Source organism: Leucoraja erinacea, chromosome 2 (genome assembly GCF_028641065.1).
Source record: "Leucoraja erinacea ecotype New England chromosome 2, Leri_hhj_1, whole genome shotgun sequence".
Taxonomy (NCBI): domain Eukaryota; kingdom Metazoa; phylum Chordata; class Chondrichthyes; order Rajiformes; family Rajidae; genus Leucoraja; species Leucoraja erinaceus.
In genome coordinates this window covers 133,854,556-133,881,902 of record NC_073378.1, presented here as the reverse complement: position 1 = coordinate 133,881,902, position 27,347 = coordinate 133,854,556, and the positions used below count along the sequence as shown (strand labels likewise).

General features: G+C 44.3%; 1 protein-coding gene across 5 annotated transcripts in view; it reads left to right on the top strand.

Annotated features, from left to right (window-relative positions):
• LOC129715962 (uncharacterized) overlaps positions 1 to 27,347 on the top strand; it is a 275,535-nt gene that overhangs the window by 201,791 nt on the left and 46,397 nt on the right. For 4 of the 5 annotated variants that reach the window (XM_055665868.1, XM_055665873.1, XM_055665856.1 and 1 more), the window contains 5 exons: positions 1,948 to 2,034; positions 8,003 to 8,059; positions 15,974 to 16,045; positions 17,218 to 17,280; positions 19,421 to 19,477. In XM_055665868.1, the coding sequence (XP_055521843.1) occupies positions 1,948 to 2,034; positions 8,003 to 8,059; positions 15,974 to 16,045; positions 17,218 to 17,280; positions 19,421 to 19,477 (336 nt within the window). The remainder of the gene's footprint in view (positions 1 to 1,947; positions 2,035 to 8,002; positions 8,060 to 15,973; positions 16,046 to 17,217; positions 17,281 to 19,420; positions 19,478 to 27,347) is intronic. The other variant, XM_055665863.1, reaches the window with a different exon arrangement.

The window sequence follows — 27,347 nt, the reverse complement described above, 5'->3', positions numbered from 1 at the left end:
TAGGCAAGGCATTCTCAAATCAACTTTTCAATTAGGCAAGGCAACTTTAGCATTCTCAAATCCAACTTTTTAATTAAGCAAGGCAGCTTTACTATTTTCAAAACAAAGGCGCAACGCAGCTTTAGCATTTCCAAACCAAAGCTTGGCAACACAGCTTTAGCATTTCCGAACCAAAGGCAACGCAACTTTAGCATTTTCAAACCAAAGGTAACGTAGCTTTAGCATTTCCAAACTATATTTTCAAACCACATTAAGGGCACTGACAGATCAGTAAAACCACTCACAGTTTAGTAGACATGTGTTCAGTGTTATTCACAGCTCAGACTGAGAGATGTGACCCTCTCGCTCCCCCCATCTTGCAGAGACTGACTGAGACACTCAACACTTCTGGGTTTTATAGTCCCTCCGGAAAGGGTGTGGCCTTCAGGAGAGAGAATCTCAACTTTTTAAAACACTATTAATTCTTTTATTTTTCATCGATGGGAAAAATCCTCTTGTCCTGCGCAACGGAAGGGAGACTTTGAGTAAGATGGCCAAAAATCACAGCCGTATGTGGTAGCGTTATTTCTAAAATTTATATAAAACGCAAACAGGAAGTGGTCAAGATTAGACTTTTAATTATATAGAAGGCAACTTTAATTTGGCAAGGCAACTTTATGTAGGCAAGGCAACTTTACGTAGGCAAGGCAACTAATTTTGCAACACAGCTTTAGCATTGCCAAACCAAAGGCAACATAGCTTTAGCATTTCCAAACCAAAGGCAACACAGCTTCAGCATTTCCAAACCAAAGGCCACACAACTTTAGCATTTCCAAAACAAAGGCCACACAGCTTTAGGATTTCCAAACCAAAGGCAACACAGATTTAACATTTCCAAGCTATATTTTCAAACCACTTTATGGGCACTGACAGGTCAGTAAAACAACTCACAGTTTAGTAGACATGTGTTCAGTGTTATTCACAGCTCAGACTGAGAGACTGATCCTCTCGCTCCCCCATCTTGCAGAGACTGACTGAGGCACTCAACACTTCCGGGTTTTGTAGTCCCTCCGGAAGGGGCGTGGCCTTCAGGAGAGAGAATCTCAACATTTTTTTAACCACTAATAACTATTTTATTTTACATCGCTGGGAAAAATCCTCTTGTCCTGTGCAGCGGAGGAGGACTCTGAGTAAGATGGCCAAAAATCACAGCTGTAAATGGCAGCTTTTTTTCTAAAATCAATATACAGAACAACAGGAAATGATCAGACTTTTAGTAATATAGAGATATGATATGGTAAGAAAGAAAAATATGGATGTCCCGAAATGGAGCAATTACATTTTTACTGGCAGCAATGCAACAGATATGTAAACATAGCAATCTGTAAAAATCATGATAAACAACAAAAAAACGTCAGTATATATAACTAACAATAATGGTGCAAAGACAAAAACAATGCCCCCAGGTCTATGGAGTTTGGAATTTATTTGGAGGCTGTAGTGTTTAATATCCTGATGGCTGTAGGGAAGAAGCTGCTCCTGAATGTGAAGGTTAGTTTTCAGGGCCTTGTATTTTCTTCCCAAAGACAGGAGTAAAATGAGAGTGACCAGGGTGATGTGGGTCTCTAATAATGCTGGCTGCCTTTCTGAGGCAGCGACACCTGTAGATCCCTTCGATAATGTGGAGGTCTGTAGCTGTGATGGACTGGGTAGTGTTCACTACATTTTGCAATCATCTTTGCTTCTGGCCACAATGCAACCATTCAATATACTTTCTATTGTACACCTGTAAAGTAGAAGACTTAGATGGATAACCATAATTTTGTTTGGAATAACTGCCTACAAAATGTAGTAAGGTAATTGTCCTTAAAATTGATACCGAAAATGAGTCTAGCCCAGAGTCTTGTACATTTTTTATTTAAAATGTCGTTTGATGTACAGACTAGAATGATTTTTTTTACCTTTCAGATTATCGAGGCACATCCTCTGATGGTTATGCACGTATACCTCCTGGTGGTATAACCCAGGCTACATGTGCACCACCTAAGGCCGGAGGTATCCATATAATTAGTCTTAGTCACAGAGTGTCAGAAATTACGCATCTGGCAATAATTTTGTATGTTATTTAGCCAGGGCTGCTCTGATGTAACTTGCTGTCCAACAGTCCTGAAATATCACAATGATGGCCTCCACCTGCCGTTTGTGGCTACCTGAATTCCACAGATTCACCACTTTCTGACGAAAGAAATTCCATCTCGTCTCCATTCTAAATGTACTTTCTTTTATTCTGAGGCTGTGCCATCTAGTCCGAGATGACTGGAAACATCCTCTCCACATTCATTATTTGGTAGGTTACAATGAGATCCCTCCTCAACCTTCTGAACTCCATTGAATACAGACCTAAAGCCATCAAATGTTCCTCATACATTAACCCAATCATCCCAGGATCATTCCTGTAAACCTCTGGGCTCTCTCCAACGCCAATAACGTTCATATAATGGGGCCCAAAAACTGCTCACTATATACCAAATCTGGTCTGACCAGCGCCCTTTAAAGCCTCAATATTACATCCTTGCTTTTATTTTTTTTTCCTCTCAAAATAAATGCTAATATTGCATTTTCCTTCCTTACCAACAAATCAACTTGCAATTTAATCTTTGCGAATCCTGCGCTTGCACTCCCAAGTATCTCTCACCTCTAATTTTTGAGTCCCTCTCCATTTAGAAAATAATATATGCCTTTATTCCTTGTACCAAAGTGCATGGCCGTACGAATTTCTACACTGTATTCCATTTGCCAGTGCTTTGCCCACTCTCCCAACCTGTTCAAGTTCTCTGCAGACTGCTTCCTCAGCACTACCTGCCCCTCCACCTATCTTTGTATCATCCACAAACTTGGCCACAAAGCCATCAATTCCACCATCTAGATCATTAACATATAACGTGAAAAGTAGTGGACACAACACCACCCCCTACAGACCACCACTAGTCACTGGCCAGCAACCAGAAAAGGCTCTGTTTATTCCCACTCTTTGCTCTCTGCCAGACAATCTTCTATCCATGCTAGTACCTTACTTCTAATACCATGGGCTTTCATGATGTGTTGCAACCTCACATGCATCACCACATCAAACACCTTATGAAAATTTAAGTAAACAACATCCCTTCACTCTCATTTGTCTATCCTGCTTGTTACTTGGTCAAAGAATTCCACAGATTTGTCAGGCAAGATCGTCCCTAAACAAAACCATTCTGACCTATTCGACCTATTTTGTCATAGCTTCCAAATACCCAACACCTTAAGAAAGGATTCTACGGAAGCACTCAGTTTCAACAGAATGAAGAGCTGGTGGAGGAACTCAGCAGGTCAGGTTGCATCTGTGAAAGGAAGTGGATGGATGACGTTTCAGGTCTAGACTGAAAGAATAGAGGAAGTAACCAGTTAAAGGAAGGTGTAACGGGCCTGTCCCACTTAGGCCATTTTTTTGGCGACTGTTGGCGACTGTCAAGTTGCCGGCAGTCGCCTGAAAAACCGGCAACTGGAACGGCGAGTGTCAGAGTGGAACACACACACACACACACACATCGCAGTGGGGGGGGGGGGGGGGGTGAAAGGGCAAAGGGCGGGTGGAGCCCTGTCTGAAGTTCACACGGTGCAAAGCCAAGGCGACACAGACACACACCGCGATGAACAGGAAGGTTGGCGCTGTAATTAAGACGGCTAAAACACTGTGTACGGTAATTCCTTTAAAAGAGGGGGGGGGGGAGAAGGAGTGGAAACAACTTTTAAGAAGCCAGAGATACACGGCTGTGAAGTTCAGCGGTCATTTAACATCACCGGTCAGTTATCCTTGGTTCTGAAATCCACTGCTTACGTTTTCTTTCCCAAATGAGCCAATGAAATTCACCGGTCAGCACCGGCTACAACCTACAAGAACCTACGAGAACCTACGACCTCCTGGCGACCCGCCTACGGCACGAGAATTCTCGCTACTCTCCATGACGGCTTCATTCTAGTCGCCGCAAATTTTTCAACAGGTTGAAAAATTCGCGGAGACCGTAAAGAGGCCACGGCTAGTTCCCAGAATGCGGGAGCTCCTCGCGACCATAAAGGTGACTCCCGGCAACCACCCGCGAACATGTGGCGACTGCATATTCTCCTGCAGACGCCTAAAAAGTCGCCTAAGTGGGACAGGCCCATTAGGAGGGTTGGGACAAGAGCTGGTAAGTGCCAGGTGGATACAAGTGAGGGGTCGATTGGCAGGTAATATAGGGAAGAAAAAAATTGGGATAGCGACAGGCTGGGAGGTGATGTGGAGAACAAAAGGCTGTATATTCTGGAATGTGATGGGACAGGAAGGTGAAGAGTAAATTAATGAAGAGTGGTGCGAGGAGCTGGACGCAATGTGCTAAGCAGTGGGGATGGGAGGGAGAGATACAGAACCCAGTGGAAGGAGTGTTGGAGAGGGATTAAAAATAAACAGGGTGATAGGAAACATCTGCTCTGACAATCGTTTATCTCTGAATGGTTAGAAAGCTGTAGTATGTATGTATTTTTTAAAAGGTTGGAAGAAGGATTCTGACCCGGAAAGTTACCTATCCATGTTTTAAAGAGATGCTCCCTGACCCATTGAGTGATTACAGCACTTTCTGTCCTTTGTTGCAATTACTTGTGAATTTATTATTTCCCTGACCTGATTTCTAGTTTCTTGACTGCAATGCTTTAATTAAAACGAAAGAAAAGTTAACTTTCAGACAGAAATGTGGATAATTGTGAGGTTATCCACTCTGGTGGCAAGAACAGAGGCAGGTTATAATCTGAACGGTGTCCGATTCGGAAAAGGGGAGGTGCAATGAGACCTGGGTGTGCTTGTACATCAATCACTGAAAGTAAGCTTGCAGGTACAGCAGACAGTGAAGAAAGCTAATGGCATATTGGTCTTCATTGCAAGAGAATTTGAGTTTAGGAGCAAGGATGTCCTTCTGCAGTTGTACAGGGCCCTGGTGTGACCGCACCTGGAGTATAGGGTGAATGCACAGAATTTGATAGAGGAGTCAAGAAATTGAGAGCATAGGTATAAGGTGAGAGTTGAAAGATTTAATAGGAACCTAAAGGGTGTGGGCATGTGGAATGAGCTGCCAGAGGATGCAGGTACAATAACAGCATTTCAAAGATATTTGGCCAAGTGCATAATAATAAATATGTAGAGGGATTTGGCCTGGAGTGGGAAAATGGGGCTAGCTTAGACGTGGCGTCTCGGTCGGCATGGGTGGTTTTGACTGAAGTTGATCTGTATCATTTTATGACTTAGATGAATAACCAAAGTTTTGTTTGGGATAACTGGATAGAAAAAGGAAGGGAATTGATCTTAAAGTTGATACTGAAAATAGGTCTGGCATGGGGTCTTGTATGATTTCTATGTACAAATGATTTTGATGCCCAAGCTAGAGTACATCTCTTTGTCTATTGACTCTTTCAGGTTTTACATCCTATGATGATTTTGCAGTTTTATCTCCGGTTGATGAAACCCAGACTACACGTTCATTTCCTTCAGCCAGATGCATCTGTATAATTGGTCTTAGTCACAGGGTGCCAGAAATATACGCATCTGGCAATAATTTTGTAGGTTATTTCCCCAGAGCAGGTCTGATATAACTTACTGTACAACATTCCTGAAATTTCACTGGAAACTCGATTTTTTGCATACAGCTCTGCAAGATTATCCCCGTACATAAGCACAATTGCCCCGGTTATATACAGAATGCACAGAACAGCCCAATGAATCAGTATGCAAGAGGCGCCATTTTAAAGCCACTTTATGGTTCCAGCTGCAGCTGGACATGAAGGCTCATCTTCTCCTCCATTCCGGTCGTCCTGTGACTCCAGCTGTCCAGTCCACCGTTTAGGCCATGCCCTGCCTTCCCACCACAGCTTACCAGCCTTCGTCTTCTTCCTCTTCGGTGCATGGGGCGAGCAAAGGCCAGGCTTGGTGGCAACCTCTCTGGCTCTATTGTCTTTGCCGCAGCAGCGAACCATGGCCCGCTGGGAGTCTTCCTATATGTAGGAGAGCACATTCATTGGAAAGTCAGAGTTGTTATGACTGATCATTTAAATTTAGATACAAGGGAAGGCAGATGCTGGAATCTTGAGCATAAACACAAGTGCTGGAGTAACTCAGTGGATCAGGCAGCATTGCTGGTGAACATGGATGGACAACATTTTGCAATGGAATCCTTCTTCTGATTGATTGTAGTGGGGGGAGGGGGGGAGGTTTGGGGAAGCAGGAAGAGAGATGGGGGCAGCACAAAGCTAGGCAAGTGATAGGTGGATAGAGGGTAAGGGAATTGCTTAGCAGATGGGTGGACAAAGACCAGAGATGGAAATGAGACAAAAGGCTGGTGAGGTAAGAGAGAAGTGTGAATTGTGAGGCTGTAAGAAGGGATGTGTCACTTAATCTACCACTCAGAGATTTGTGTTAAAAACATAAATCACTTTATTTAATCAACAGGTCACTGTGAGAGATCCAGTTAATATTTCAAGTTTATTGGTAATTATTATTGGCATGAACGGAGATAGAGTGAAAATCGTTGTTTTACCTGCTATCTAGCCAAATCATACTATATATGAATATAAACCAATTGTGGTATCTTCCTCAGCACCCTCTCCAGTTTAATGACTGCAACATAGTGTCCAGAACGGCATAGAGTACTCCAAGTATCAGTCTCCAATGCTCATTTCATTTAGGATGTAGTCATTGGATCATTTTATAATTTTGTTTGATAATAAAGGAGTTTGATTTTAATTTATTGTCACGTGTACCGATGTACAATGAAAAGCTTTTGTTGCGTACTAACCAGTCAGCGAAAAGGTAATACAGATTACTATTGAGCCATTCACAGTGTACAGAGACATGATAAACCTGGAAACCATATTGGGATATTAGACGATATTAAGGGAATTATGCAATGTATAGTTTATTTTTCATTGACAATACACTGAGAATGTGTGGGAGGAGTAATCTCCCTGTTCAGTTCTCAGTTTGGAGGTGAATTGGACTCTCCATTGCACCTTGGTAATGTGATTTACTCTGGAGCCTGGCCGAGTGATTATTCACAATGTGCGGTGAGATCTATTGGCTGATTGCAATCCATCACATCATATTATAGTGTCACTTGCCAGGACTTGTGGACCTGATCTAGCGGGAGAGATGGGCAGGCTAAAACTTTGTTTATTGGAGTGCAAGAGGCTCAGGGGTGATCATGTAGAGGTGTATAAAGTCATGAAGTAGATACATAGGATGAATGCAGTCATTTTCCTAGGGTAGGGGAATCAAGAACCAGAGCACATAGTTTTATGATGAGAGGGGACAAATTTAATAGGAACTCGAGGGGCAATTTTTTCACACGGGTGGTGCGTATATGGAACCAACTTCCACAAGAAATGATTGAGGCTGGCACGTCCTCCAACCTCATCTACTGCGTCTGCTGTTCCAGGTGTCAACTTCTCTACATCGGCGAGACCAATCGCAGGCTCGGCGATTGCTTCGCCCAACACCTCCGCTCAGTCCGCACTAATCAACCTGATCTCCTGGTGGCTCAGCACTTCAACTCCCCTTCCCATTCCGAATCTGATCTTTGTCCTGGGCCTCCTCCATTGCCAGAGTGAGGCCCTGCGCAAATTGCAGGAACAGCACCTCATATTTCGCCTAGGTAGTTTACACACACCCCAGCTGTATGAACATTGACATCTCTAATTTCAGATAATCTATGCTTTCTCCCTCCTTCCCCTTCCTTTTCCCAGCTCTCCCACAAGCCTACTGTCTCTGTCTTTTCCGTTCTTTTGTCCCCCCCCCCACGACATCAGCCTGAAGTAAGGTCTCAACCCAAAACGTCGCCTATTCTTTCTCTCCATAGATACCGCCTCACCTCCTGAGTTCCTACAGCATTTTTGTCTACCTTTGATGTTTCCAGCACCCGCAGTTCTTTCTTAAACAAGATGAAATCCTCTGTTCTTTACCTTTCAGGAGCACAGGCCGTTGATACAGGATATCAGACTTGGCAGGATTTTCTGCATGGTTCAGGTATGTGTGTAATTAGACAGTCATAGTCGCAATGTGCCAAATATGTAAACATCTGACAATAATAAAAGTTAAGCATCGAACCTCAATTTTGTAAGTTATTTTCTTGAACATAGAATATTAAAGAAAGTAGAACGGTAAAGCACAGGAAGAGATTGTTTGCCGCACAATGTCTGCATAAGCTGCATAATGTGAAGCTGAAAACACAAATTTCTATCCTGCCCTGCACATTGAGGGATGATCTTATAGAGGTTTATATCATGAGGAGGGGAATAGATAGATATAATACACACAATCCTTTTCCTAGAGTAGAGGAGTCAAGAACTAGCAAGCATTGGTATAAGGCGAGAGGGGAGGATTTAATAGGAACCTGAGGAGTAACTGTTTTACATAGGTGGCCATATGGAGCGAGCTGCCAGAGGGTGTAGTTAAGGCAGGTACAATAACAGCATTTTAAAGACATTGGACAGGTGCATGGAAAATAAAGATTTGGAGGGATATCGGCCAGTGGTGGGAAAATTAGACTAGCTTAGAAGTGCCGTCTTCAGTGCATGGATGAATTTGGTTGATGTGTTTGTTACCGTGCTGTATGACTCTATGACTTTGATGGATAACCAAATATTTGTTTGGGGTAACTGGGTGGAAAAAGAAAGAAGGGAATTGATCCTAAGGCTGAAATTAAAAATAGGGGCGACAAAACCCAGAATGCATGTCCATTACCTGTCTCTGCAGGTATCCATATAATAAGTCTTAGTCACAGTGTGCCTGAAATGTACACATCTGGAAATCATTTTGCAAGTTGTTTTTTGTCGAGCATCCATGGCCTAACTTGCTGTACAACATTTCTGAAATGTCACTGGAGACCCCTTTTATGTAATACGACCCACTCTGGAATGTCAGTTGATAAAACACTGATAATTTGAAGGGTGAGTCTAAAGAAGGGTCCTCATCCAGAAGTGTCACTCATCCATGTTTTCCAGGGATGCTGCCTAATCCGCTTAGTTACTCCAGTATTTTGTGCCTTTCTTTGGTAAACTAGCATCTGCAGTTCCTTGTTTCGACTGATAATTTTAGTCTAAACTCAAGGAATGGAAGATGTAGGAATCTTGAGTGAGTCAGGCAGCATCTCTGGAGAACATGGAGAGGTAATAATTGGGACCCTTCTTCATACTGATTGTGGGGGGGGGGGGTGGAGGGATGTTGAATGGGAAGTGGGGCAGGACAAAGTCTGGCAAGTGATTGGTGGAAATTAATACAAAATGGTTGAAGAAACTCTGAGTTATTCCAGCATTGTGTGTCTATCTTCGGTATAAACCAGCATCTGCCATTCTTTCCTACATAAGTGATTGGTGGATACAGGTGGCTGGGATTGATTAGCAGCTGGGTGAACCGAGAGGGAATGGAGATAAAAGGCTGTGAGATAATGAGAGAAGGAATGTGAAATGTGAGGTCAAAGGAAGGGATGTAGGTAGTTTTAATCCACTGTTCAGAGATTTGTGCTAAAAACAGGTTTTGCTTTATTTAATCAACGGGTCATGGTGAGGGATCCAGATAACATTTCATGATTATTGATTTATTATTGTTATTATCATGTGCATTGAGGTACAATGAAAATCTTTGTTTTGCCTGCTATCTGGTCTAATCATAACATTTGTGAATATAAATCAGTCCTGGTATCATGCCGTTATATCTTCCAGCACCCGTTCCGGTGACACCCTATACTAATATCCTGTATCCAGAAAGACATACAATACTCCAAGTATGGGCTCGCCTAATATTGTCTCATTTCATTTTGCATGCAGTGAACTCAGTAGTCTGATATTGCCCTTTCTTGTATCTCTTGCGCAATTGGATCATTTCACAATTTTGTTTGACAATGAACTCTGGTTTACTCTGTAGCATGGGCTACTGTGTCTCAATGCACACTGGTTTTCAATAGAATGGTCCAGAATGTGCAATGAGTGGCATTGGCCAATGCAATTAATCAAATCACATTGCACCGTCACTGGCTAGGAATTGTGGCCTTGAGCTATAGGGATATTTGAGCAGGCTAGAACATTATTTCTTGGACCGCAGGAACCAGAGGGGTGATCTTATAGTTATATAAAATCATGAGAAGAATAGATAGGGTGAAAACGCAGTCATTTTTCCAAAAGTGTGAGAATCACGAACTGGAGGGCATTGGTTTTAGATGAGAGGGAAATAGGAACTCGATGGTCAAATTTTTCACTCAGGGTCGCATTGGAAATAGTTGAGGCAGGTACAACAACATGTATAGTTTCTTGACTATAATGCCTTTAATCAAAATTAAAGAAAAGTTGGCATATAGGCAGATAATTAAAGGTTTGTTTGGGATTTCTGGTTGGAGAATGGAGGAATGGAATTTCTTATAAAGTTGGTGCTGGAAGTAGTTTTGGCTGTGGATCTTGTATGATTTATATTGAAATGTGTTTGGGTGTGGAGGCTAGAATTAGCCCCTTTGTTCTTTACCTTTTTCAAGGAGCTTCATTTCATTTCAAGATCTTTACCTTTGGACAACTTTAGTCTGAATCTGTAATTATGCTCCTAATTCTCTCCCCATTAGTCTGGTTCAGTAAAACACTGAGTCAAGCACTGGATCAACTAATCTTCTTCATTCTCAATCACAAACAAATCCCCTATTCGATACCTAACCAACACCGCAGGTCCGATTCTCGTCTCTACTCGTCCAAGCCCTTCAGCGTTATGCTTGGAGACAGCTCCAGACAGTCAACACAGTCTCAAGTGCACCTCCAGAAGATCAACATCAGCTCATGTGGTGTCCCCTCTTTTATACCTGATCTGACCCAGTGGCGCGAAATACATGGGGGGTGGGGGGCTTACAATGTAAGTCTCTCAAAGCTCGAGTCAAACCCAGAATGTAGTCAGTCATCTCTGCAGTCATATGATGGAAATTTATAACTTTCATTGCATTCTGGTTCCAAGGTGTTCTTAGGAGTCGACCATAGATAATTCAGCTGGGCTCAGCCTAGATTTCCCTGCGGGCATGACACGCATTTAAAATAGGCCAAAGGAAGCAATTCCAACCAATTCCGGTGTCTGCGTTTAATTTAGCTAACTTAGTTTTCGGGTCTGATTTGACCTTTCTACAAGTCCAACAGCCTGTTGTCGATAAGCACAGTGTAATTGCTGCTGGATGCCTAGCTGTTGACAATAATTTTTATTAATCTGCCCGCTGAAGTGTGGACCGTTGTCTGAACTAAGTCGAATAGGAATGCCAAATCTAGGGACAATTTCTTTAATTAACACCTTGACAACAGTAGCCACTTTATTATCAAGGGTTGGGTAAGCTTTGATCCAACGGCTGAATACATCGACTATGACTAGGAGATATGTATACCCCTGGCACTTTTCAAACTCGATGTAATCCATTTGTAATGTCTCAAAAGGAAGGACCCATGAGCAAAGGTGTCTCTCCATCTCCGCAACCTACTCCTTTCCCTGGATTGTATTTCTGGCAAATCAGGCAACTGCTACTTACTTTCTGGGCTAACACTTGTAACCTCGGATGCCTCCAAGAAGCTAAGAGGATGTCTCCTACCGCTCTTGCACCACAATGTATTGCATAATGTATACTCTACAACCCACACTGCAAGAGGATCTGTCATGCAAGTTTGCCCTGCCGGAGTGGTCCATAATCCTGTCATACATTCAAATGTACACCCAAGCTGCTTCCACCTTTCTTTATCCCTGTCAGTAGCCTCCTCCTGCAACTGAATGATCTCCTGGATGGATGGCATCAGCTTCTTCGAGGGGGACCTGGTTCCTAAACTTTAAGTCTGCCTCATTATATTTGATACCACCATGTTACGTTCCCAGGATACTTCTTTTGCTGCTTGGTCAGCACAATGGTTACCAATGTTGGTTGGGGTCTGTCCTCTAGTGTGTGCACTACATATCATGACCAAAATGTGTCTGGGTAGCATCAGGGCCTTTCATAAATCTGTCACCAATTGTTTATTTGAAATTTGAGTTCCTGTTGAAGTTAGAAAGCCTCTGTTTCTCCACAATTGTTCGAAATCATGTACCACTTCAAATGCGTGCCGAGAATCTGTATATACATTTACCTGTGATTTTTTCTCGATAATACAAGCCCAAATTAAAGCAAATAGTTCAGCCTGTTGTGCTGAATAAGGTGACTCAAAGGAAGCTGCTTCTATGTTGTCCCCATTCTGATTTACTATTGCATACCCATACAATTTCTCACCACAGGGCCCAATGGATGAACTTCCATCTATATACAAGGTCATGTCCAGGTCCTCTATGGGTGTGTCTCTTAAGGCCTCCCCTCACCGATGTCTCCTCCTCGATTACAAGCAAACAGTCATGTCCTACCACTGACTGCTCTTTTGGGGGTGAAACAAGAAAAGATGTTGGGTTAATGTTTGAACAATGTTTGAACTGAACCTTCGGGTTATTCAATAAGTAGATCTCGTATTTGTTCTGGTGAGCCATTGTTAGGTGCTGGGTTTGGAGTTGTCCTAACAAGGCTGCCACTGAGTGTGAGCTATATACTACAATCTCCTGCTGTAGGGTCAAATTTGCAGCCGACTAATCTATTATATATGGGGGTCAGGATTTGGGTGCATAATGCGTGTCCCCTGGCTACGGGATCTAGTTTGGAAGAATAATAGGTGTCTATGCCTATCCCCATGCTTTTGAGTTAGAACTGCGGTTGAATATTCAGACAAAATAGCGCAATAAAGCTGGAAGGTCTGTCATATAATGGTCTTCCCAATGCTGGAGCCTTCATTAATGATGTTTTCAAGTTTTTAAATGCCTCTTGTGCCTTCTCAGATAATTGGAATTTGCCTTCCATCCTCGTATAGGGTGTCAATTCTTTGCTATCTAAGGCGATGTTGGGGATCCAGGGTCTATAGTAATTTACCATACCAAGCCATTGCCTCAATTTGTGAGTTCCCCATTCCAAAAGAAGCAAAACAAATGTTTTGCTTCTTTTGGAATGGGGAACTCACAAATTGGCTCGAGTCGGCTCTTTTACAAACTCCTTTCTGTGGCTGAAATTATTACTCCTAAAAATTTAACTTGTTGCTTTGCCATCAATACTTTCGACTGGGAGACCACATATCCCAAATTTGCTAAATAATTTAATAGTTGAGCCGTATCTTCCTGATTACTTAATTCATCTGTGCTGGCCACCAACAGATCGTCAACGTATTGTACTAGGGTAGATTTTCTTTGAAAACCTAAAGTGCTTAGTTGCTCCTGTAAACATCGGGAAAACAATGTAGGTGAATTAATAAAATCCTGAGGTAGCCTTGTCGAAGTGTACTGCTTGCCCCTATATGTGAAAGCGAATAGGTGTTGACTGTTCCTATGCAAGGGCAATGAAAAGAAGGCATGTTGCAGGTCTACGATGGAGAAAATTCTTATGTCTGCTGGAATCAGAGTGAGGATGTGAGCAGGGTTTGGCACTAGAGTATGGAGTGGCTCCATAATGGCATAATGGATCTTACGTCTTGAACCAATTTGTCCTGGCCCTCCTTTCCAGGTTTTGGTACTGCAAGGTTTAGTGGTTTGCAGATGGATTGGCATTTTACTAACAATGTCTTGCTCCAGCAGCCCCTAAATTAATTTGTCTATGCTGGGAATGGCCTGTTGTTTCAACGGATACTGCTGTATCGAAGGCAGTGTCACCCCTTTCTGGAGAGCTACTTGGTTGGGACTGATGTGCACACATCCTACCTGAGCTGCGTCTTCTGCCCTTACTTGTGGGTCCACATACCCACATATCTCACTCCCCGGATGCTGGCGTAGCTGGGCAACAACTGTCCTTGGGCCTGATAGAACTCAACAGTACAGTGGTTAGACAAATGCTGTTCTTCGTGCTTATTCGGGGCTGCTATGTTGATTGTCTTTTCACCATTGCTCCCAGATCTTTTATTCTTGCTGGAAAATTAACCTTTTTTGTAATATGTGGAGCCACCTCTTCATTTCGTTTCCATAGATTCCGAGGCACTTCAGCAGATTCAGCTGTTCCTTCCTTTTCTATTATTAGTGCTAAAATTCTTATATTTTACTGTTCCTTCATATGGTCGGAAGAAAGCCTCTAGCTCTTTGTTCTTGCCACTCCTATCATACTCCAGTGTAATATGGAGTGGAGGTTCCTCATCCAGATCCACGGACCACCATTGGGAGGTCACTGTCGAATAGCACTGCCTTTCAGGAGCCCAGGGGGTTACTATGATTCCACTATTGCTGCATTCAATTTTCAATTGCAATGCACAGAGCAAATCTCTAGCCATTAAATTGCAATCCAATCCAGTTGATATCTCGAATCTATGCTTTATTGCTTTTCCTCTGTATACCACCTCGACTAGTAAATCACCCTATCTTATAGCCAATCATAATCATGCATTTGCAGTCCAGCTCAGCTCTTTCTGCAAAACCCTCATACATATTAACAAAAGAGAGGACACCTGGACATCTCTCTGTGCTAGCTTCCTCCAAGCACCCAGACACACTGGAGCCATGAATATCATGGCTTTGCAGTTTTTCACAGAAAGAGGACAAGCAGGTTCTGCAAATGCAAAGATCCTCCATTTTGTCACATCTGAATTTTGGTCAATATTATCAAATCGATCTGCATTAGCCTCTATTACAGGTATGTGTGTAATTTGGCTGTCCTAGTTAGAATGTGCCAGAGGTATACCGAACATCTGGCAATATTGCAAGTTAAGTGTTTTCTTGAGATGTTCTATATAGAATATACAAAAACAGAATGGTAAAGCACAGGAAGAAGCCTTTTGGCCCCCAATGCCTGCACAAGATACTTAATTTTCAGCTGAAGCCATTGATTGGATTCCCAGGAGATTCTAACATACCATGCACATAGAAGGGTAATCTAAAATATATAAAATCATGAAGGTAATACATAGGTTCAGTGCATGGTCTTTACCCAGGGTAGAGGTATCAAAGAGTTTCAGGTCAGAGGGCCAAAATTAAATAGGAACCTGCTGGGCAACTTGTTTCATTTAGAGGATGTTGGGTATATGGAACTATCTGCCAGAGTAGGTTGTTGAAGAAGGTAATATACCAACAGTTAAAAGACACTTTGACAGGTACTTGGATAGGAAATGTTTGAAGGGATATGGGTCATGTGCGGGCAAATAGAACTCGCTTATATGAGGCATCTTGGGCAGCATGAACGAGTTTAGCTGAATGAACTGTTACCATGTTATATAACTTTGTAACCTTATTACCTGATCTGAACGAGCACAGAATTGACATCACGCCTGGGGTATTGTAAAGATTCAGAGAGAAGGAGAAATCCATTCATTCATTAGATAGCTGCAACAATGCTGATACCCATACAGGAAGCTTGAATCAATACACTGAGAGGAGGAACACTGTATTGGGAGGAAACAAGCATTTATTCCACCCACCTGCCGATCAAGCCCTCCCCTTATCTATATCCACTATTACTTTCAATGAGAAGAAGGGTCTCGATGTGTGACGTTGCCTATCCATGTTCTCCAGAGATACAGCCTAAACCACTGTCACTGCAGCGCTTTGTGTCCTTTTTAGTAAACCAGCATCTGCAGATCCTTCTGTCTTCATTATTTCCCTGCAACCTAGAAGTGTGGATTATAGATTATAGAAGTGTGGATTATACAGGATTATAAAGTTTCTTGACTGTAATGCCTTTAATTAAAGTGAAAGAAAGGTTGGCTTTTTAGCAGTTAACCAAAGGTTTGTTTGGGATTTCTTTTTGGTGACCGCAAGAGCAGAATTTCTAAAGGAGTAGAATAAAGTTAGTGCTGGATGTAGTTCTGGCTCTGGGTGTTGTATGAGTTCTATTCAAATATGTTTGAGAATGCACAGGCTGGAATAAGGCCCTTTGTTCTTTACCTTCAGATAATGGAGATGCATTGACCGATCAACCTATGAACCTCTTAAACCAGTCTCTGCCTTTGAAAGGAAATACAGGTATTTGTGTAATTAGTCATAGTCACAATGTGCCAGTAATGTATACCGAACATGTGACAGTAATACAAGTTAAGCATCTAGCATCAATTTGTGAGTTATTTTCGGAGAAGCTCTACATAGAATTTTACAAAGAACAGAGGACGGTAAAGCACAGAATGCAGCCATTTGACCCACAAAGTCTACATTAGATGCATAATGTGAAGCCATTGATTGGATTCCCACGACTTTTGATCTTACCATGCTCATTAAGGGTTGATCTGATAGAGTTGTATAAAACCATAAAACAAATAGATAGGGTGAGTGCATAGTTTTTTATCCAGGGTAGAGGTGTCAGAAAACAGAAGACATTGATTTAATAGGAACATAACAGGCAACTTTTTCAGTTGAGGCAAATACTATACAGTTGTTGAAAGACATTATGGCATGTACTTGGATAAGTAAGGTTTAGTGGGATATGGGCCATATGCCGCCAAAGAGCACAAGCTTAGATGGTACATCTTGGTTGGCATGGACCGATTGGGTTGAAGGGCCTATTTCCATGTTGTATGACTCTATGAACCTACCTGATCTGAATGAGCACATAATTGACATCAGACAGTGCTGTAAAGGAATAGAGAGTCGGACAAATCCATTAAATTATTAGATTTATTAGGAACCGCAACACATCCACAGTACAATGGTGATGCCCATACAGGAACCACGAATCGACACTAAGAGGAGGAGCACAGGGTTAAGAAAACATTCACTTGCTCCACCCATCTGCCAATCAAACCCCACTCATCTGTATCCACCCATCACTTTCAATGTGAAGAAGGGTCCGGACCCGAAACGTGTCCTATCCATTTTCTCCAGCGATGATATTGCTTGTGTCATCATTATTTAATGACCTGATTTGCAACCTAGAATTGAATTGTCAGAATAATATGATTTTTTTACTGTAATGCCTTTAATTAAAATGAATGAAAAGTTGGCAAAAGGAGAGAAAACCAAAGGTTTCTTTAGGATTTCTGGTTGGAGAGGGGAGGAATAGAATTTCTTAGAAAGTTGACTGAAGTTGGTGCTGGAAGTTGTTCTGGCTGTGGATCTTTTATTAGATCTATTCAAATGTGTTTGGATGTGCAAGCTAGAATGAGCTGGAATGAGGCTATAAGAATGTTCTTTACCTTTTTCAGCGACAAAATCGAAAAGACGATTCTCCGTTGATTATAGCAGTCAACCTATGGTACAAAAAACAGGTATGTATGTAATTAGACAGGATCACAATGTGCCAGGAATATATACCAAACATCTGCCAGTACAAGTCTAGCATCAATTTTGTAAGTTATATTCTTAAGATGTTCTACAAAAAATATGCAAGGTCACTGAATGGTAAAGCACATGAAGAAGCCTTCTGGCCCACTATTTCTGCAAAACATGCTTAATGTGTAGATATATACATATAACAGGTAATATAATGGCAGTGAAAAGACACTTTGCCAGCTACTTGGATAGGAAACTTTTAGAGAGATATCGTCCATATGCTGGCAATTGGAACTAGGTCAGATTGGACATCTTGGCCGGCATGGATGATTTGTCTGAAGGGCCTGCTTCCATGCTGTTTGACTCTATAACTGTATCTGAAGTCTGAAGAAAGGTCTCGACCCGATACATCACCCATTCTTCTCCAGAGATGTTGCCTGTCCTGCTGAGTTACTCCAGCATTTTGTGTCTATATCTTCTATAACTATTACCTGATCTTAACGAGCACAGATTTGACATGAATGAATGATACTTTATCATAAGACCATGAGATCATGTGATAGGAGCAGAATTAGGCCATTCTGCCCAACAAGTCCACTACGCCATTCGATCATGGCTGATCTATCTCTCCCTCCAAACCCCTTTCTCTCTCCTTTATTGTCACATATGACATGTCACAGTGATACACTTTGTTTTGCACACCCAAGGTATGCGAATAGTCGACACATAAAGGACACCGACAAAGTTATAAATTACCCGATGCCACGTCCTCCTTTGTTCTCCCACCCATCCCTCATTGAGGTTCCCCATGCCGGGTCCTTCTTTGCTTTTGTCTGCGCATCGGTCCTCCGGCACTCACATGGCCCATCCTTGACGTCGACTGCCGACCTCGACATCCGGAGCCGTCGATGACCACCGATCTCAACAACCGGAGCCCTCAACGATCGCTGACCTCTTCAACTGGTGCCGTCAACGACCGCCGACCTCGACCATGCCCTCAACAACTGTTCCCTCAACGACCGCCAACCTCGATGATCACCGACCTCGACGACCAGAGCCCTCGATGACCACCGACCTCAACGACCAGAACCCTTAACGACTGCCGACCTCGACCGTGCCCTTGACGACTGCCGACCTTGACGACCAGAGCCCTGGACGACCACTGACCTCAATGACCAGAGCCCTCGATGACCGGCGCCCTCGAAGACTGGAGCCCTCGACAACCGGAGCCCTTGATCATTGCCGACCTCGACGGTGCCCTCAACGACCCCACCGACCACAACGACTGCCGACGTCGACGACCGTGCCTGCAACGGCCTTCGACCTTGACAACTGCCGACCTCAACCTTGACCTCGCGACTGCCGAACTCGACTACCACCGTAGCTCTGATCTCCTCATCGACCGCAGCCGGGCCCTCTCCTGACGCCTTTGTGGCGCCAGACCTAAGTCTGGCCGCGAGGATCCGGCCGCGGGGGTCCGGCTCCCTGTTTATTCACTGCCTACTTTTTATTGTGGGAAAAATAATTTATTTAATTACGATACAAAGTAATACTTCCAAAACAAAACTGTGGTAACACACCCACCACCATAGCACAAAATCACCAAATTACCTAAGTCAGTAAGTTTTCAAATAACTGTAATGCAATCCTTACATTCCACCACCTTTGTCGGGTGGTGCCATGGTGGAATATCCACCATGGCACCCGTGAATAGCGCCTCTCTAAAAACATCCGAGTGCGGACGTAACCATGGAAAAGGCGCAGGCAGCCGGCTTGGGCAGAGCCCTCTTCTGCCTGTTGCTGTGACTCGCGGATGGCGCCGTGACTCGCCGTGACTCCAACCTCTTCTTTTAACTGATACCCTCTAATTCAGGCAGCATTCGGGTGAACCTCACCTGCATTATTTTTAGCATGCAGCCTCAGGATTGTTCAATTTCTGGACTGTGGCATTTTTAATTAGGAAGAAAAAGAAAATAACTAAATTTAGACAGATTACGGAAGATTTGTTTGGGTTTGCTGGCTGTAGGTGATGAAATAATACATGTTTAATCATCTGTACTTGACAAATAGTGTTGGTGTGCTGGTATGATATTTACATGGATTTGATCAGCATGCTGCTTTAATTGTGACCCTCAGGTGCTGCAGCGGCTGCCAGTTCGCAACCCATGAAATTAGCTTTAAATGTGGGTGGAAGTAAGTACAGAACAAAACAACTAGAGTCACCATGTTATATTAAATGTCCATTGATAAGTGTAGGTCCTTTTTTTTGTACCAAATCTTTGCTGAAATAGCATTGGAAAAGCATTTAACAGTGGTTCCCAGGTTACAACATGGTCCAGTTCCCGGATGTTGCCAGAACCAGAGGGCCTGAACTGTGGGGAGAGATTGGGCAAGCTATGACTATTTCTTGGAGTGCAGAAGGCTGAGGGTTGATCTTAGAGGCGTATAAAAACATGAGGGGAATAAATAGGTTGAATGCAGAGTCTTACCCAGGGTAGGAGAATCAAAAACCAAAGGGTGTAAGTTTAAGGTGAGAGGGGAAAGATTCAATAGAAACCTGAGAGACAATATTTTCCTTCCGTGAGCGGTGGAGCTGCTAGAGTTGGTAGTTGAGGCAGATACTATAACAGCATTTAAAAAACATTTGAACAGCAACATGGTTAGGAAAGGTTTGGTGGAATATGGGCCAAATGCAGGCAGGTGGGACTAGCTCAAATAGGGCATCTTGCTTGGCATGGACGTGTTGGGCCGAAGGGCCTGTTTCCATTCTGTAACTTCGCATTGTGTTCAGCACAAACATCGCGGGCTGAAGGGTCTCTTCCTGAGTTGTACTGTTCTATGAACTATGTTCTAATGGAACAAAGAGTCTGATGAATTAGGATATAACTTAAACAGATTGCAAGTCGGAAATGTGGTTGCCTGGTAACGTGTGGTTCAGCCCTGCAATAGCTTGTAAGTTTGCAGCCCTGCAATAGCTGCCAAATCCATCCCACTGATGTCCCAAACATAACGTTTATACCCTGGGTAGAACCTGTACTTTGAAAGAATGCAGCAATAAATACATGTATTCACTTACTGGTGCAAGGTTCATGGTTATGATCAAATAAAATACGACCTGAGAGCAGTTTTACCGATTTAAAAATTGTATCATGATTTATTCACAGATTCTTTAAAATCCAACATTTAATTTGTTGGTAACATTCATTAAATTTTATGAAATGTATGGGCCAACTGCAGCTTTATGGGTCTAGCCCAGAACTCCAACTTGGGTAAGGACAATGGTAATTTGAATATCACTGTACCTTAATTGGTACATGTGACAATAAAATACCTTGAACCTTGAACCTTGACAAGGTGGGCCAAATGCCCTGTTTCTGTGCTGTATGTCCCTTTTTACTTAATGTGATTATTTCAGTGATTTGATAGTATTAATCAGTAGTTTGTTTAATTGAACCATAATGTGTATATTTTGAACTGCCAGACGAAAGAGCTAGTTTTCGACTTCAGGAAGCATGAACTAGCTGATGATGGACTTCCCACCATTAGCTCCATCTATACGTCATGCTGCCTCGAAAATGAAGCCCACTTAACCATACACATACCAGCCTGGTCATTCATTTTTTCCTCTCTGCTCCCGTCGGGCATAAGCAGCTTGTAAGCATGCACCACCCCAGACTCAGGAACAGCTTCTCCCCCTCTATTTTCAGGCTTCTGAACAGTTCTTCCATAAGCCAGCGTATTATCTGATTCAACTCTACCCCATTGTGGACATTGGACTTTGACTATGGAACTGGTGCCCTAGAAGGCTAAGAACTATATTCTGCACTCTGTATCTCCCCCATTGCACTTTCCCTTTCCTACTGCACTTACGTTTGTATTCATGTGTAGAGGCCATCTGGCCCACTATTTCTGCAAAACATGCATAATGTTTAGATATATATATTAGATATATAACATATATTACATGTAATATAATGGCAGTAAAAAGACACTTTGACAGGTACTTGGATAGGAACCATTTAGAGGGATACTAGACTAAGTGGGACCTGTTGGGTCCCATGTTCATACAGGAGGGCTGGTCCCCCAACGCAATATTCCACCTCTCCACAAATTGCAATATTGCTGACCAGTGGGGGTGGGGGGGGAGCTTTCTGGAGCGCTAGCATGGGTTTTGTGGGCCAAAGGGACTGGTTTCTAGAGGGCTAGTATGGAAATTGTGGGCCGAATGGATTCTTGGGCTGGCAGCTCAGTAAGTCATGGCTGGTGGGCTGGCACTTCAGTCACTTACAGCTGGTGGCTGTAAGTCTTAGTGCCTCTCCCACACACACAGACACACACACAGACACACACACTCACACTCGCACACACACACACACACACACACAGACACACACACAGACACTCACTCACACACAGACACACATACTCATACACACACAGCACCAATACTATAATGTCAAGTAACTTCAGAACGTGGTAAGCAAACTGAATCATGTTACTAACCATATACCTTATGTAAGAAGTTTGAAAATAAGAAAACAGGTGTGTCTAAACCGAATGATTCAAACGTTTAAAGCCATTTTTATTCTGAAAAGCTCCTCTACAGCTGCTGCTACAGCAAAAAGGTGCTTTAAGTAACTTTCAACAAATACACTCACCATATACATGGCAGTAAGCTCTCTTGAATTACTCAAACGGTTCAGGGTGGCGTCTCCATTTTGTGCCATCCGCACTCAGCGCCACCTCTCCACTAAGCGGAAATGAAGCACTCAACGCCACCTCTCCACTAAGCAGAAATGACGCACTCAGCTCCACCTCTCCACTAGCGGAAGTCACGGAAGGAGCGGCAATTTTGCATTAAACACAGTGCTGATCTAATAAAACGTTCCTTCCAAAAACTGTTGCTCACTTTTCAATAAAGCACAGTTAAAAGGCGCATTTTCAAAACAAACCTGTTGCATTTGGCAAGGCAACTTTAATTTGGCAAGGCAACTTTAATTAGGCAAGGCAACTTTAGGCAAGGCAACTTTAGCATTCTCAAACCAAAGGCAACTTTTGCATTTTCAAACCACATTAAGGGCATTCACAGTTTAGTAGACATGTGTTCAGTGTTATTCACAGCTCAGACTGAGAGACGTGACTCTCTCGCTCCCCATCTTGCAGAGACTGACTGAGGCACTCAACATTTTCGGGTTTTATAGTCCCTCCGGAAGGGGCGTGGCCTTGAGGAGAGAGAATCTCAACATTTTAAAAACATTAATAACGTCTTTTATTTTTCATTGATGGGAAAAGTCCTCTTGCCTTGCGCAGCGTAGGGGGACTCTGAGTAAGATGGACAAAAATCACAGCCGTAAGTGACAGCGTTTTTTCTAAAATCAATATACAGAACAACAGGAAGTGGTCAAGGTGAGAATTTTAGTAATATAGATGGTCCATCTGCTGGCAATTGGGGCTAGCTTAGATGGGGCATGTTGGTTGGCATGGACGAGTTGGCTGAAAGGCCTGCTTCCATGCTGTTTGACTATAACTTTATCTGAGTCTGAAGAAGGGTCTCGACCTGATACATCACCCATTCCTCTCCAGAGATGTTGCCTGTCCCGCTGAGTTACTCCAGCATTTTGTGTCTACATCTTCTATAACTGTTACCTGATCTGAATGAGCACAGAATTGACATGAATAAATTATACTTTATCATAAGACCATGAGATCATAAGTGATAAGAGAAGAATTAGGCCATTTGGCCCATCAAGTCTACTCCGCCATTCAATCATGGCTGATCTATCTCTCCCTCCTAACCTCTTTCTCCCTCCTTTATTGTCACATATGACAAGTCACAGTGATACACTTTGTTTTGCACACCCAAGGTATGCAAATAGTCGACACATGAAGGACAGGGACAAAGTTATAAAGAGCAACTGACCGCTCTCCTTGATTGTGAGACTCAGGACTGCTGCAGAGACCCAGTACTTTCCGTTGTGCCAGAAGAAGTCCACCAACTTCCTCTGGATGATCCCAGCAAAAGTGGCCGATGGGACCAAGGTGGTCAACCGGTACAAGAGCATGGAAGCCACCAGTTGGTTAATGACCAACACATCAGGAAAGCATCCTGTGAAGACCCGACCAGCGCCCGCCGGGTGATGACTTTAGTCTCCAGCTCCTGCCAGTTCACCGGCCAAGTCTCCGCAGCGGTCTCCCAAGTAGAGGAAATGTGTGGTGCTGCACGACATGGCCACATCTCCTCAGGAGGGAGTCCACCTGCCAGGGACCCACCAAGAGTCCAGAACATTTCCCCCAGTTGATTCTGGCAGAGAAGGCAGCCGAGAAGGGGTCGGTGACCATGAGGAGCACGTTATCGGCATAGGCCGAGAGGACCACCTCCTTGTCCGGCTTGTCCATGACCTCCAACCTCTTCCGAAGCAGATGAAGGAATGGCTCCACGCAGATGGCGTACAGTTGGATGGATATTGGGCAACCCTGATGTACTCCTCTGTGGAAGGGAATGGGGGCCATCAAGGATCTGTTTACTTTCACGAGGCACTCAGTGACAGCATATATAAGCTGGATCCGGGCCACAAAGTGCGGTCCGAATCCAAACGGCCACAGAGTCCTCAGCAGATACTCGTGATCTACTCTGTCGAAAGCCTTGTCCTGTTGAGGGAGAGAAAGGCAATGTCCTGAGCCAGGTAGACCAGGTCCCAGACCAGATGGATATTGTCGTGGATGGACTGGCCAGGGACCGTGTGAGACTGGTCAGGGTGGATCACTTGGGCCAGCACTGAGCCCAAATGGTTGTCCATTGCCTTGGCAAAGACCTTGTAGTTGGTACAGAGCAGGGAGACCGGGCGCCAGTTTTTTTTAATAGGCGGAGATCACCTTTCTTGGGCAGAAGGACCATGACAGCTCTCTGCCAAGACAGGTGCATCTCTCTGGTCCAGGCTCTCCCTCAGGTCCATGGTGTAGTCCTCCCCATCACCTCCCAGAATGTTCAGAGGAACTCTGCTGTCAGGCCGTCCAGGTCAGGGGATTTCCCCTTCGGAGCGGGGAGAGGGTCGCAGTCAGTTCGTCCAGTGTTAGGGGGGCATCCAGACGCTTGGCACCTCCGGGCTGACCAGAGCTAGACCTTCCCACAGAGCACTGTACTTGTCCCTATGGGAGCTATCCGGTGAGAACAAGGTCCCATAAAAGGAACGTTCTGCGGCGTTGACGTCTTCTGGTTCGTGATACAGGAGTAATCATCAATGAGCAGCTCCACTAACTGCTGACTGGAGGTGGTCTTGGAGGGGAGGATGCTCGTCAAACTGCGGAGCAGCTTGGACAGTGCAGCTCACCCCCTCCATGACACACTGGTCAATGTGAGGAGCACCTGCAGCAACAGGCTGGTTCCACCAAGATGTAGACCAGAACGCCACAAGGGAACCTTTTTTCTTGTGGCTATCAAACTGTACAACACCTCCTCCTTCTGTCATAGGGTACATCTCTGAACTTCCCTGAACTGATCTGCAACCCAGAAATGCGTTGCCAGGATTGTATAGTTTCTCGACTGTAATGCCTTTCATTAAAAAGGAAGAACAGTTGGCATTAAGACAGATAACCAAAGGTTTGTTTGAAATTTTGTGAAAAATTATAATCTATATTACTAAAATTCTGATCTTGACCACTTCCTGTTGTTCTGTATATTGATGTTAGAAAATATGCTGCCCCTTACGGCTGTGATTTTTGGCCAAGTTGCTCAGAGTCCCCCTCCACTGTGCAGGACAAGAGGATTGTTCCCATCGATGAAAAATAAAAGAGTTATTAGTGTTTAAAAAATGTTGAGATTCTCTCTCCTGAAGGCCACATCCCTTCCGGAGGGACTATAAAACCTGGAAGTATTGAGTGCCTCCGTCAGTCTCCGCAAGATGGGGAGCGAGAGGGTCACGTCTCTCAGTCTGAGCTATGAATAACACTGAACACATGTCTAGTAAACTGTGAGTGTGGCTTTACTGACCTTGAGTGCCCTAAATCTGGTTTGAAAATGAAAATGTGGTTGGTTTGAGGTGAAGCACTGCAAATGGCTGTTGGTGGTGGTTGGTTTTAAGTGAAGCACTGTAAATGTCTGTTGTCGGTGTTTGGCTTGAAGTGAAGCATTGCAAATGGCTGTTGGCGGTGATTGGTTTGAAGTGAAGCACTGCAAATGGCTGTTGGCAGTGGCTGGTTTGATGTGAAGCACTGCAAATAGCTGTTGCCGGCGGTTGGTTTGAGGTGAAGAACTGCAGATGGCTGTTTTACTTCGAAGTCACGTGAGTGACTACATGAAGAACCCGCCAGCCCGCATGCGCGTCATTACGTCTAACGCATGGCGCACGACTGGCCGGCAGGCGCGTCGCTCCACCAGCGGTAAGTTTTAAACCTGAAGGTAAGTTTCAAACTTAGTTTTCAGGTTGTGCTTTTTGTCTTGCAGGAAGCTCTTTTACAGAGTTCCTGCTGGATGACATTCCGGGGTCTAAATCCTGTCTCCGTGGGGAAACCCGGCTACAGAGACCGTGGGGAATCCCGGCTCCGCGAGGGGATCCCGGCTCAGGGATGCCCAGCTCCGGAGACCGTGGGGAATCCCGGCTCCACGAGGGGAACCCGGCTCGGGGAAACCCGGCAACGGAGACCGTGGGGAATCCCGGCTCCGCGGAGGGGAAACCAGGCTCAGGGAAACCCGGCTACGGAGACCGTGGGGAATCCCGGCTCCGTGGGGATGACCCGGCTTGGCAGGCCGGTTGACTCGGACGAGTCCGGCCGGGAGGGTTTGCCTCCGGCAGTAGGGAGCGTCTTCGGACGTTTTCCCCCTCATAGAGCATCTCATGGGAAAGATGCTCCACCATGATATACTCCAAGGAAAGAAGTCATATCAGCGCGGGTCTTGGGGGCCCGCGGCAGCGCCTAGTGCAGGGCTGCATTATATCTCCCTCTCTGAGGAGGAGAGCATAGGGAAGAAAAAAGGAGGGTTCCCCTCCATGGGTACGGGTCGTCCTCGGACATTTACCCAGGTGGAGTATGGATGCGTCCGCAGGGCATTCATCCCACTGAGGAGATGCTGCATCCTGATATGGTCCGTGGACGGGGCCATATCAGCACAGGTCTTGTCGGGGACCTGCAGCAGCGCCTGGTGCAGGGCTGCATTATATCTCCCTCTCTGAGGAGGGGAGCGTAGGCAGTCAGTGTGCGACTGAGTCCAAACTCGGAAGTATGTCTGTGAAACATACTGGAGTGCATGCGTGAGGTTCAAAAAATTCTGTCATGGCATCAAGGGTTGCAATATCCACGCAAACGGAGGAGCCGCTGCAAGGAAGAGTTGGCTTCCAGCCTATGGCAGAAAACCCGGGGCCAGAGTTCACCTCACATTTCAAGTTTGGCAGGCATCAGTGACCTCACGTCACATCATTCCAGGAACAAAGTGCCGGCAGTGAACAGTGCTATCTGGGGAGACTATGAATGGCGAGGCCAGCAATGTCCAGCCGCCGAATCTTCTCCTTGGAGAAGACCTAGCCAAACAGGTTAAAATCCTGGATGAGGATGTAAAGCTGTCGGACTAGTCAAGGTGCCTACGACGAGCAAAAGCCTCACCGTGTTCGGCGACAACACCTATACGCCTCCATCGGCAGTAAGTGTTCACTGAAGCTGGTGGCAGCTTGAAAGCTGATTCTCTGGACAGAGGCCTTTTAGGCCAATGCCATGCCGGACCTGGGAGAAAATGTGCAATCCACGCACCCCAGCAGTCCTATCCTCCAATTCAAGGATGGAATTGAACCTGAGGACGGATACAGAACCCGCATCAGGGGCCTTTGGGCTTACCATAAGACCACAGGTAACCATGGAGGTAGGTGGGTCTGGTTCTTTCCGAAACACGGGGTGTGTGGACTAGTTACGAGATGGTAATAGATTACAATTGTTTTGCACGAATGTCGATGAATAACATCAGATCGATAGATGATGTTGGATCACCCTTGATTAACTCACATTCACATGTGCAGTATAGACTTTTTAGAATGGGAAACTTTGTTACTGTCTAATAACGGATTTCCATAGGATACTT